General features: G+C 38.2%; 1 protein-coding gene across 1 annotated transcript in view; it reads right to left on the reverse strand.

The window, feature by feature from the left end:
• The window catches only part of SNX25 (sorting nexin 25), an 83,349-nt gene that overhangs the window by 41,698 nt on the left and 27,772 nt on the right, over positions 1-13,879 (reverse strand). The window contains exons 4-6 of the mRNA XM_048304259.1: positions 7,715-7,887; positions 6,641-6,827; positions 750-820 (exon numbers count right to left, since the gene is read on the reverse strand). Coding sequence (XP_048160216.1) covers positions 750-820; positions 6,641-6,827; positions 7,715-7,887 — 431 coding nt within the window. The remainder of the gene's footprint in view (positions 1-749; positions 821-6,640; positions 6,828-7,714; positions 7,888-13,879) is intronic.

Here is a 13,879-nt window from a genome sequence, read left to right on the forward strand (position 1 = left end):
GAGAGATAGAGATTACATGAGAACCTAAAATCTTTAAGATTTATTTATAAAGAAATTAAATTTTCCTATCTGTTGCCTTTCTATTATGCATTGATACAACTTAAGTATACCTGCCTAAGCAATTATTTGGTCTGTAATTTTGCCATTAAGATCATCTCCTGAAGATATGCCTCAATTTTAACATATTTTGAGAACCATATAAAGTAGTATATATAATAAATGTAAGTACAACTGTAATATGCACTGCTTTTAAAAAGGCAGACCTTGCCAAATCATTGCAGAAGGATTTAAGAGCACTCTTTATTGCAACTCAAAAACATAATACAATGAAGAGTCAAAATAAAGTCTGACTGACAATTATGCTGTATCATTCCTTCTTCTGTTTCAAAAAGAGAACAGACAGATTTTGAAGAACAGATTGTATGAAAAAGAAAGCAGAAATATGATTCTCAGCATATGAATTTGTAATGTCAGAAATCCTAGCTGCAGCAAGTTCTGAAAACAAATGTATCATAGATATGACCTTTCTCATGATCCATCAGCTTAGATGAAGATAGGGTGGGGGGATAATCATACCATGTGAGCTTCTGGAAGATTCAGACAAATGAAACAGAACCAAAATACTAAAGGCATAGCATTCCTAAAATCTGTCTAAAAAACCCACACATGCTGATTGCATATGTATGGCGGGAGTTCAAATAGCTTTTCAAAATGAAAACAACGGATATGACTTAAAAATGGAATCTTACCTTTCTGCCTCTTCACTTGGGGAATATTGCTGATTGTGGTTGCCTGAACTATTTCCACTACAATTTGATACCTAATTTTTAAAACAGTAGGGAATAAGGGTGAAGAGAGGGAAGAGAAGAAAAAAAAAAACACTGTATTAATTTTTTACAATGTCTTCTTCATACCGCACACTAAAGAATTAATAAAAATCAAAATACTTCTACTTCCTCCTCACCTGGAAACAGATTAATTTCTCAGTATACCTGCAACCTGGGAGCAGTGTGGACATGGAATAGGGAAAACAGATTATCTTGAAACAAAAAGGAAACATCCAACTAACAATAACACTGTCCTCTTCTCTCAACTGATGGTACTGCATAGACAGGTAATGTTCAGTAAAGACAATATAAAGTCACACTCTAAATATTAAATGTAAGTTTTCTGTAGGAAACCAGGATGGTAGTTCAGTTTAAAAGAAAAGAGCTGTCTGTAAGTTTCTTCCAGCTAATCCACTCAATACATATATGGAGCATATATAAATTCAGAGAAGAAAAAAATTACACTAAAATATGTAAAACATCAAAGTATTATAGTCCAGGAATAATTAAAACATATTTATCACCTACAACTATACTACACAATAGCAGACTGTTAATGCAGCTAGCAAACTGAATTTTAAAACTGATTTTGTAACTAACAAATACTACGCACTCAGCAAAGTAAATGACTGTCAGTTAAATCTTTTATAAATGTCAAAGTTCTGGTCATAACACTCAAATTCCTCTCAATGCACTTACTTTGGTAGCTATTAATACTGTTAAGAAAGCAAGTATTCCAGCGAATTTTCTATCTATCAAGTTAACTCTTAGATGAAAGCTGAAGCCTCCTGGAAAGGCTGTGACTACTTACTCTCCATTTATGAAAGAACATGTGATCCTTAAAACCTATTTCCCCTTCTTTCATGTAAGCTTTTCTCACTAACATCACTCAATTCTCCCTCCCCATTTCTCTTGCCTCCTATAACTCTTTTAGGATTTTGATTGTCTCTGGCTCTTTGTAGAGGCACAGTTTTACACACATAGCATATACTACAGTTCCAGATTTTTTTTCTGCAGCAAATTCTTCAATTATCAAATTGAAACTTGAAAACCTGTTTGAAAACCTGTAATTTTTCTAACACTACTTCCTTTTGCCATTACTGTATTTTGATTGTTTCCATCCACCACCACAGTTCTTGCCCAGTCCGTCACAGGAAGAACAGCCCCAGAGTAACGGTGGTGTTGTGGTGCGTAAGAACTCCCACATTTAATTCCCCACTCGCCTAAGTGAGTGGGGACTTCCCAAATTATTCAGGGCAGCTCACTTGGACTTTTGTTGTATTGGTTATGTAATCTGTAAGTGTACTGCAATGACACTCATTCACCTCACTCAGGTGTTGCGGGCTAACTGTGAAATCATAAATTTATCAAACAAGATACAGACAAACAACTGCACGTGGAAGGTAGTTCCCACTTATCTTGCAAACTTTTTCTGCCCAGATCTACTCCCATTTGTTCACATTCATGGTTTCATATGGTTTTATTACCACTACTTAACATGGCATCTCTTTTTTTCTATTCTTTGTATTACTTTAAGTATGGGAGATGCTCTGAGTTACATCCTCAAAGATACTATTTAGTCTGTTCCTCCTGAGCATTGGGCTCTCGCTGCAACTACTCAATGGGAGTGCTGTACAACACTGCACCACAGAAACATCCCCCTGATTACACTGCCAGACCATGACCCTTTTCTCCCTGAAGCTCTGTTCCAAATATTCTAGCTGCTAGGTATTCTGTGGTGTTGGTGAGTAAACATCTAAGGACATTTTAAATGTGATGTATTAATTTAACTTTGAAGAAGTGACTGTACTTGATAAACTGGACCCTTCACGGCCTCACATCCACATTACTTTCTTCTTCCCTATTCTCTATTATATTCATGCATTTCCCTCATTTCTTAAGTAAAAGATGATATAGAGCCAGTAGTAATGGTCTTTCTTACCATTGTGTAATTGTGTAGTGTAGTGTGTAGAATTGTGTAGTGACTTTTTGCTGCTGCAATAATAAGTATCAGAATAAATATAATGCTGATCCTGAGAGCAGAATAAAAACTATCTAGCTTACTTCCTTTTCACTATTTGTTCTCAACTACATTTTTAACTCAGCATGTCTTTTATCTTTAGTCTTCTTTTGACAGAGAAATTAAATGTTTCACATCTGATGTGAAAATTCATCTTTTCTTCCTTATTTGTAGCAGAATTCCAATTAATCCGTGCTAACTTCAGTCTGAGGGGAAATGAAGGTGAAATTTCACAGTTTAACTTTTTCTTCTTGAAAGACATAGGGACAACAATCATTGTGAAAACTTGATAATACAGGAATAAAAGTCTGCCTCCCTTCATGACAAGCATCAAAAAATGAAACATTATAAACAGTGAGTTTGAAGGACATTCGTAGATAACCTTACAGTGGTCCCTTCTGTGAAAGCTTTGCTGGTTTGTTTTTCTCATCCATTCCCCCCCAAAAATTCAACTTTTCAGAAGGTAAAGATATGATAGGAAAGCAAACAAAAAAACCCCAAAATAGCTCCTCAAAAATCAGCAAATTCCTTTTTATGAAAACATCAGCTCCCCTGATTTCCCTACAAAAATTAAAGGGGTATTTCCACAAAAACAATAGTGAACTTCCAAGAGATTAAGTGACCAAATGTTAGAAGTCCACTACAGATACTAACAAACTATGAATCCTAAAGTATCTCCAAAATTAATAGTAAGTAGTTCCTGCATCTTTTAAATGCATTACAAAAATAAAATCCACAAAAGCAATGCAGAAAATCAAGACAATATTTCTTCTTAAGGTAGTGCTTCTAAGGTGGGAGAGAAACAAGATTTAGAAAATCCTCACAGCATTATTATCCTTTCAGGGAGAGCTATTTGCACAGCCGAGAGCTTTACACTTGCTTACAAGGACACCCACATAGCCTCCCTCTCTTTTCTGACTTCCTGGCTGAGAGCAACACACACCCTTCACCCACAGGTTTCCACTGAACCATCTAGGGGTTTTCCCTGTCTTCCCCACCACAAATGCCTGGCTATAATCACAATAAAGCCTAGCAAAACTCTGTTAATGAAATCGGTCTGGAAGGATGCCTTATCAGCCTTCCCTCCTGTACTGTCATGTGCATACACCAAGGAGCACCCAGGAGTCCATGCCTTCTTGACTGTGGTCCGTCAAGAGCCTGAGGAAATGTTTATCAGTGTCTCATGGCCTCTTGAACTGAGCAAGGTATTTTATCTTTATTTTATTAAATAGATAATAATCAATCTGCAAAGATAAGCATGACAGGAATGTTTAATAAAAAATAAGGAGTTCCCAGGAACTGTAGTGCCTTAGGATAAATTTCCCTTAAAGCTAAGCCTACATGGAAAATTGCTACTGCTTGTATCTGTTCTTTACCAAGATATTATGTGGCAACATTACGAGTAACAGGAGGAGGGGGCTTAGAGTTCATGAATGCCATGCACTGGCTTAGAACAGACACTAAAAAATTGTTTCCAAATGAAACCACAAAAAGGAATTCTTAATGAGCATAATTACCCAGAATAGCATCTAACTGGGAAACTCTGTTTAAGTAAAACATGCCAGCAATTTATTTGTTGTAAGAGAACTGGAAGCATTTTCCCCACTGCCATCACTCCAACAGACTCTTACTGTGCTTCTCAGTGATAAGTGCGCAACAGCTTATTTGTTTCTTCCTCTTGAACTCCTCCTTTATAGCTTTGCCCTGTGGCTCACTGTTGTGAATTACAACTAACTACCACCCCCTTTTTTTTTTTCAATCCATATTGGGACCACTGTTTGTTTTTGTTAATGCAAATCTGTGAACTTTCACTGGTTAATCATGAAAGCTTTGCCAAATAGACTACACAAATTTGAGATGACTACACGTGGGCCCATCACTCTCTGGGTGCTTCCACAGTGCTGGAGCACAAAGAGAACAGGAATGCCTTCTCCCACAGGAAATGCTCTTTAACCATCATCCCAGAGACTGGCTCTGTACAAACAGAGGATGGAAGAACACTGCCTCCAAAATCAAATACTACTTCTCTTCAAAAAGGAGATACATTTTCTCAGACATTTTCCATTAAAATACTGATCAGCTCAGACTGATCAACATTTTGTAGCATGTAGAGGAAGACATTTCAAGACGATGGCACTTGGACTTCACAGATTAGAAAGGAAAAATGTAGGTGCAACCAAAAGCACATTATTTCATAAAGCAAATCTGCTCCCTGGTATTAAAGAATGCAATTTAAAGTGACCCATCAGCTAAAAAGAGAACACACTGAGCATTAATGTGCTTGAACAACAACAACTTAAGAGTTGGGTTTCTTTTGAAACAAACAGCTCCATTAGTGTGATTATGCTAATAAATACGCCAACTAGGTTTTAGGCAGAGTCTAATAGAGACTAATTTCTGCTCTCAGGAAAGGCACACTGTCCCAGAATAAAGAGCAAATTTTACAAGAGACAAACAATAAGTAGCCAAGCAACAGAATCATTTCACCATCACCTTAATGTATTTTCCTTTCCCAAAAATGCAAGTGGTTTCAGAATGAAAGAGAAGAACAAGAGAAAGTACGATGTTATTTATGCAGCCCACATACTCTATCCCAGTAAGCCATCTCTTGGTCTGATCAGGCCATGTCTAATAGAAGTTCAGGGTCACAAGAGATGACACAGAATTCACCAAATGTAATTGATCCGCATGTGTATTTCAGATGTTGCTGCAGCCATTTGAGAAGAAAAAAAGCTGGCCTGCAGCAGCAACAGAGGGGAGCTGGGAAGAGGAAAAACTACCAGTTCTGGCTGGTGGTAAGAGCTTAGGACAAACACTCCAGAAATGGTTTCAGGAGCCCTCCAAGGCTTTGCATTGCTCAACAAAACCAACTCAAGGATATCTAGGGAGGATCTACAGCAGTAGTATCTCTGCTCCCCACTTCCCAGTCAGTTGTTCCTTATCCTTTCACATAAATCAGAAATCAGAGGAGAAACAGCTTAAAGATAAGGCAAGCATAAACAACAGGTTCTTGGAAAAGCAGGCTTGAGATGCAGGCAATATCTCATACTAAAATGAAAGAAATAAGGAGAAAGAGATGAGACAGGGAGTGGAATTAGTATGAATGTGAACAGGTGCTATTTGCATTAGAAAACGGGAATATCAAACAAACTCATGATATGTAGGAGCTCAGTGATGTTTTTTCTGTTTTTAACAAACTCTGTAGAGTACATTAACGTGGTTAAGTACTATGCAATTAGGAAACATCTTTCTGCAACAGTCCAGGAAAACCTCTCATCCAGTGGTAAAACGTGTTGGAACTCAAACCCCTTCTTTCCATGCCACAGAATCACAGCAAGCTGTTCTGAATGCTCAGTGTCCCTAGGGTCACTATGGTTCATACTCAACAGACCACCATGGCCAGTCATAGTTCATAAAGATAATGAGAAGAAAACCATCCACACTAGTGGAAATTCAACATATTTTGTCTAGCTCCACTGAGGCAAGTTGCAAAGAAGAGTCCAGTGTGCCTTTCATACATTTCAAGCATTTATCCCTTTCAACAGTACAGTCATCTCCAGAATACTACTAAGCAGAATTTTTATGCATTTTCTGCCACTGAGCTAAAATGCTGATTACATTAGAGATCTAACAAATGTTGTAGCTTATCATCCTTACTATCTCTGCTTCACCAAACAAAAAGAAATCTAAAATTAAGTTTAAAAAGAAAAATCACAATTCATTCATATCTTAGTAATGGGCTGGAAAAGAAACATGTTTAGTTTTAAATGAGCTACAGTGAAACATTAAATACCTCAGTTGTTTCAGAAACTCAATATCGGAGCTGCTGTTAATGAGCTTGATGAACTCCTCATAAGAAGGAGCATATGTGTAATCTTTCTTCTGATGCTCATTCATCTGTTCTCTATACTCCAGCTGGCTGAGTAGCATTCGGTTAATATAATCTGGATCACTCAGCAGTTCCACCACTGGTTTCAGTACTGGAGAGGAAAAGTATTTTAAAACAAAATCCTTATGTTGAAAAATAACTGCTGTCTTGCAAATGAAAACTGCAGATAAAAGGCAAAAATAAATATCCAAGTTTATAAAAATCAAAAAACCTGAAACCAGTCTTCTGGACTTTTAGTTCAGAAAGTCTAGTCAGTACATTTGAGATTGCATATACCTTCTTGATAAAACTGGGTGTTCTATTACACGAATTGATATACATCGACAAAGCTGAGCTCTATTTGGAAAATTCCAAGTGTTTTCATTCTTTATGCTGTGTGCTCTGAAGGCTATGACATTATGGCCAGTTTAAATGAAAATTGAAAGTAAACTGAATTGCATAATATACTCGGGACTTCATAATTTCTGAATTTGACAGTGACATAAAAAACGTGTATTGTATTTATGTCAAAGTGTGGCTGATAAAAGGCAAAATAGAAAACCCTCAATTTAAAAAAACACACTGGATAAATCAAAGTGTAAAATAATTAATCAAATATGATATCATGATTCAGTTATAGGATCCACAGATTTAAGGATGTGTTTATGCATCTGAATGAAATATAAAGGGCCAGAATTATTCATATAATCATTATAAATAATGCCAAGGAAAGTTGCGACAGTATTCCTCTATGAAAAAATAGAGAATGCAAAAGGACAAATTGTGTTTTATCCTGAAATGTGATAAACAGCCTGGCATCAAGTCATGAGAGTTAAGTAAGTATATGCTTGATTTTGTGAATGTACTGTCTTATGGGCTATCACAGAAATTAAATTTTAGAATGTAAAAGCAGAGCATCAAGACTTACACATAATAAAGCTTGTAATTGCTAATATTGTACATGTACAAATGGTTAATCATCTCTGATCTTTGATCTACCTTTTGTTGCAAGTATTTCTGCAAGGACTATGCGCAAGCTGACAGACTGGACATCCTTTGAGGGTAGGAGACAATACACCAGAACTTGAGAACATTTTTGCAGGAATCTTACTTCTTCATCAGAGCTCTTCAAGCATGAGTGCAGTAAAAAAGGTCTTGGTAGATCTTCCTGCCTAGAAGGAGAAAAATAAAAAAAAGGAGAACTTACATACCACTTGTATCACAAGTCATCTATGTTCATCAGTTGCTAATTGACAAAATGCTGCAGCACGAGCACTGGGTGGGTGCTGTGCGCCACTGAATACGCACAGCAACATACTGATGGGTGAGTAAGCCCATGAAGCACACTGTGCTGTTTGCAGACTCCTCACAAACAAGTTTTCGGATGACAGCTCTAAAAGAAACAGGGAAAAAATCTCCCTAACCTTGATTCTCTGCCCAATACTATCTAGTTTATCTCCTTGCAGGTGCCAATGGTTTTCTGGACTTCTCAGAACATTTGACAGAACTCCTTAGTGCAGGTCACAGCTGTACCTTTTCACAAAAACAGCTGTAGGAGCAGAGCCAAGGTACCCTAGCAGTTCTTTTATGGCCACACGCCTGATGTGCTCCAACCCATTTTAACAACAAGGTGACCAAGCCAGTGGTTCCAGACAGACAGACACAGTGTCACTTGAGAGGCACCATAGTAATTTACAAAGGCAGCCAAGACTGGTCTTCAGTAGAAGGCTCGAAGGTACTAGAAAGGCTTGTATTTGTCACATCTCATACCGGTACCTCCTCCTATTTTCCGTAACATCTGCTTTCTTCCCTGAGCTGGAGGCTGCTATTCTGGCTAGGTTAGGCTGCTGTTCTAGTCAACTGACTGTTACCCACAGAGCTGCTCTAAGCCCATTGCCTCTGTATGTGGAAAAAGTGACTAAGAACTGTATACAGTCAACCAAAAGTTTTCAGTTAGACACCATTATACAGCCAATAGTGACAGGCAGTATTGTATAATAACTAATTTTTGCTAGTCAGTTCAGGAGGATGAAAATATGTTGGAACAGTAACAATAACTCTGATTTTGTCCTAATAATACAATAATTTGTCTTAAGGTGACTAAAATTAGTTTTACAATTAGTTTTCAGAAAAACAAATGTGAAGATGACATTTGGGTTCGATTTGATGAACGCCTTTAACTCAATCACAAATCAAATGTTTTGTTTGCAAACATGGATTGTGAAGGGTGTTTCAATTGTTATAGATAAGACAAATTTCAAAACAAGTCCCTTGGAACAACTTGGAAGTAAACACTCTTTTCTGAAGAGCAGTGGTTTATGAAGATGACGTGTAATCTTCATTATCAAGCAGTCCAGGTGGTACAGCTGACAGCTCAGAAAGCTGTTTATCTTGTTCTGGTAGGATCTTTTCTCAGTGGCAGCTGAATACATAGCTATTTTCCTCAGTGCATTTCTACTCCTATTGCATACTCCAGACATATTCTGAAGCCTCCTCTACACCACATCAAACATTCCCTGTCATGTTCTCCCCTAAAGGCATTCATTATTTATCCAAACCCAGACATGTCCCAGGCATATTACTGGCAGACAAAGTCTGGGTCATTTACCTACACCCACCTCTTATTGTGGAAGTAAAGTCTTCCAGACAGGCTTGTCCACTCAAAGTCAGCCAATTAGAAACATGGGAAGAAGCGTATGCAAAATGCTGGCAAACAGGATGACTCACAGTGAACATAGAATCATTAAGGTTGAAAAAGCCCTTTTAGATCATCAAGTCCAGCCATTAACGCAGCACTGCCAAGTCCACCAATAAACCACGTTCTTAAGTGCCACATTTACATGGATTTTTAACACTTCCAGGGACAGTAATTTCATCACTTCCCTGGACAGCCTGTTCCAATGCTCGACCATCCTTTCAGTGAAGAAATTTTTCCTACCAATGTAAGCCTCTCTTGGCACAGCTTGAGGCCATTTCCTCTTATCCTGTTGCTTGTTACCTGGGACAGGAGACAGACCCCCCACCTGGCTACAACCTACTTTCAGGCAGCTGTAGAGAGCGGTAAGATCTCCCCTGAGCCTCCTCTTCTCCAGACTATACACCCCCAGCTCCCTCAACCACACCTCATAAGGCTTGTCCTCCAGACCCTTCCCCAGCTTTGCCGCCCTCCTCTGAACGTGCTCCAGCACTTCCCTGTCTTTCTTGCAGTGAAGGGCCCAAAACTAAACCCAGGATTCAAGATGCAGCCTCACCAGTGCCAAGCACAGGAATTATCACTTGAAATGATTCCTGTGCATTAACAACAATGATACAGAGTTAGAACTAAAAGCAAATGGTGACTGCTTTTTGGCCTGCGAACAAAGCCCATCTTTTTTGGACGCCTTATTTCCGGGATATCTTGCATAGTGATTAGATCAAGATATACTTTCATAGCATGTGCAAAGCATAAAACAGAGCCATAACGCAAATAAAATTTCACTGAACTGAGATTAGCCATTTTCATCTTCTATATCTATCTACAAGTCTCCTGAGGAATGCCAGTCTGTTTGGGACTGCAAACACACTGGAGCATTAACTGTACCTATAGTATCACCCATGCAAGAGAAGTCTGTCTCCCTATTGTAAAAATTTATTCCCAGTCAAGAGCCAACGCATACAGCTTTGCTGAGCTGGACCTATGCCAGGACACACAGTCAACAGAATACAAATGGAACAGAATAAACAGGCACATAGGCAAATAGTTGGTTCTTATCCTTCTAATTTGTCTAATGTGTTCCTGCCTACAGGAATGCAAGTGGGGAGCAGAGTTGCCTACTCTCCAGTTTACAGGCTGTTTAAGAAAAGCTTTTTTCCTGGAGTTATCTCCATTAATTAGGAAGATATGACTCTCTAGAACAGGTTTTCCTAGCCAAACTATATCTACCTGTGATCTAAAAAGCAAAAGGGAAGATATTTATGAAAATAATAGAGAGACAAAGTCTTCAGGAAATTCAACTCTAACCAAGCCTTGCCTGTCAGTGCCAAACAGTTCTGTCAACAAATCCTGCAGTATTCATCACTGTTGGGCAAGAGACATAAAAGGAAGACTCAAAGCAGGAGAGGAAGCTTGGAGGGAAGCTTAACAGCTACAGAATAAATCAATATGAGTGATAAAACAGACAAGACAAAACATACTGGTTTATATCCTCCTTTGCATGTATACAGGAAGCATTACACTTCTGTTTGTCTCAATATTACCATGACCAGCTTGCAGGGAAATACTGTGTGTCAACAAAAGATCTGGCCAGTAAACAGCAACCCTTTTAACCCAGGCTTCCCCTTCACTGATACACACTAAAAAAAAAAAAAGCACTGAACAATCACAGAAGTATTACCACCACTGCTCAGCTACCCAACCATGTCTGTTTACTACCTTGGAGCAGGAGCTAAGATGTCCTGATCAGGCATATTCTTAAGCCTTGATATAAAACCTAGATCTTCAACTCTGTGAGAATGTCACACTGTTCATTTTGCAGAGAGCAACAGGAAAAGCAGAAACTGAAGTGCAATCCACATACATGTACACAAAGCAGAGTGCTGCTACATCTCTCCAGTGTCAATAAAGATATTAAGCACTATTAAATAACCCAAATAGTAACATAGACATTATTTCTTTTCCTAATTCTGAACGTTTATTATTAGTACTGTGTGGTTGGATTCTCCAAACAATCCCTTAGTAATCACAGAAAACTCTGAACTAAAACTGCGTGCAGATATTTTTAGACAGAGCTTTAAAAGCCCAGTCAATTAGCCATAAATTCTGAGCACAACTGTGTGCAGTGAGCTAATAAATGTGGCACTCTAGGAAATAGATCCAAAACAGGCATGATAAAAACTCTATAAACCAGGCTCAATTAATCTGCTTTAGACAATACTCGAATAATGGCAAGTGGCAACTAAATTCATTTGTGCCTTTTTGTACAATTAAGACTGAAGTAATAGTGACAACAGTGGTCTATCAAGGTGCAGGTGACTTCAATGATTTAAAACAGTAGACAGAACACAGACTCTATAGAGCATGCTTTCAGGTCATATCCATCTTCATGCTCCATAAGCTACAAAGCCAGCCTTAACCTTGCCCAGATTCCTTTTCTGTAATTTTATGAAAAGCCTGCTCTGAATTTTTAACACTATCCAATACTGTTATATAATGTCAGAAAGCAAAGGGATTTCCTTCGGTTGCCCCTCAAAGCACTGGAAGATTAAGCAGCACAGTACAAATATAGATCCATAGATAGGGCCTGCCCAAGTGAATTCCTTTGTACCAGGTCTGTTCCAAGCTGTACTTTGGGAACAAACTGACACCTGCTGTAACTATCCTCTGCTCTGAGGCTGCTTTGTGCAATTACTGCCTGTGTATCCCACTGAATGTCATCAATGTTAAGACTTTACCCCTTACTGCTGTGAGCCTACAGTTCATCCAGCACTTTATAAAGGAAAGCGGAAGAACAGATTTGCTGCGGTATTCCTCAAGAAAAACAGTTACAACATTACCAGGGTTCTAGAAATATCATTTCCTTCCCATAATATAACTAAGGAACTCTGAGCCAATATCAACAACTTTTTAACAACAATACTTCATTTCTCAGGAATGCAGGTCCTATGGCCATTCCATAAGACTGGACTATCACCTGGGCTTCCACGTTTCCCCAATACAGCAACCACATGGAAATCTCTTTTTTTCCCTGAGAATCTACTCTAGATATCCATATTTTTGACTAGGACCATCTAATAACTGTCTATATTATAAAGACTCATTATAGTCAGAAGTATTAAGACTTGGTATTTGTGGTGGGATGTATGCTCCTGACACAAAGCATCTTTGACAAACATAAGTCAGTTTGCTTTGAAATTGGGAAGTAAGCAAATTATACACACACACACACCTCCCTCTACCCCCTAAAAAAAAAACCAAACCAAAACCCCCATGCCCACCAGAAAAAACAGCCAACCAACAAAAATCCCAAACAAACAAAAAAAAAAAAAAAAAAACCAAACCAAGTAAAAAATTAACAACTCCTCCTCTACAGGAAATTACTTAAGGCATAGATAGATAGATAGATAACAAAGTGTTCCCTTCAGCCTTGCTATTTCTTTATTTAGTCTTTCAAGAGCTGTCTCGCAGTCTCAATCAGTACAATTGTGAGCTGAAGTGCACATGCAACTCTAAATAAGTGGCATCAGTATATTCAACATTCACCATGCATTTTCATAAAATTGATTCTGCAAACTACCAGAACCACAGGCAGGCTGCATCTCTTCACCTATATCACCCTCAGAGCTCTAAGCTTCCTGACAATGCAGCAAAGTAAAAACTGCTTGATCTATTCGAATTTTCTAAGAAATAAAAGAAATAAAAATTTACACCTTTACAAGCCAGTATAACAAATATACCAGAAAAACGTATCTACTTTAAACAAACCAACCAACCAACCATAAACCCCAGAAAGCACAACAAAAAATACGAACAGTGGACAAAGCCAAACCCAAAATTTTCACAGCTGTCATTTTATCAAGATATATCAGGAAGTTTTATAAATCATTTCAACTAATGTTTACTGTGCATAAAACCTGTCATTTATACATGCCACAGTTACCTCTTTCAGGAAAAAGCATTTGACATGTCATATTAGTAACAGAGGTGAAGAACTTATGAATGCCTTACCAACTGTGGCATGACCACATTAGCACCAGGATGTCCTAATGCTTACTATGGTGTCATGGTCATACTCAATCATTAGCAGGAAAGCCAAACTTCCCACACTGAAGCTTGAAAACAAATGGTGAGCTTTAGACCTGGTACTACCCATGGGTTGATTTTAATAACATATTCAGGTCTTGGCTTTTCACGACTGTTTTGCTCTCAGCACTTTCATACAGCTGTTCCCATTGCAACAAATCTCTACAGCTTCATACTAATCCCCTTGATACACCTTTCCAGAGGCTGTGGTAACCAACTCTTGGTGTTTCTGGCAAATGGAATTTTAAAAGAAAAACAAGACCTGTGGGAGGTGTTTAGCTGCTATCCAGACAACTTGGATGCACCTATGGAATTAACCAAGTCAAATCTCAAGTGTTAAAACTCCCTTTGTATCAGTCTGCTCTTGATCAGTTTGTGGTGGCAGC

The sequence above is a fragment of the Corvus hawaiiensis genome, chromosome 5, assembly GCF_020740725.1.
Source record: "Corvus hawaiiensis isolate bCorHaw1 chromosome 5, bCorHaw1.pri.cur, whole genome shotgun sequence".
Taxonomy (NCBI): Eukaryota; Metazoa; Chordata; class Aves; order Passeriformes; family Corvidae; genus Corvus; species Corvus hawaiiensis.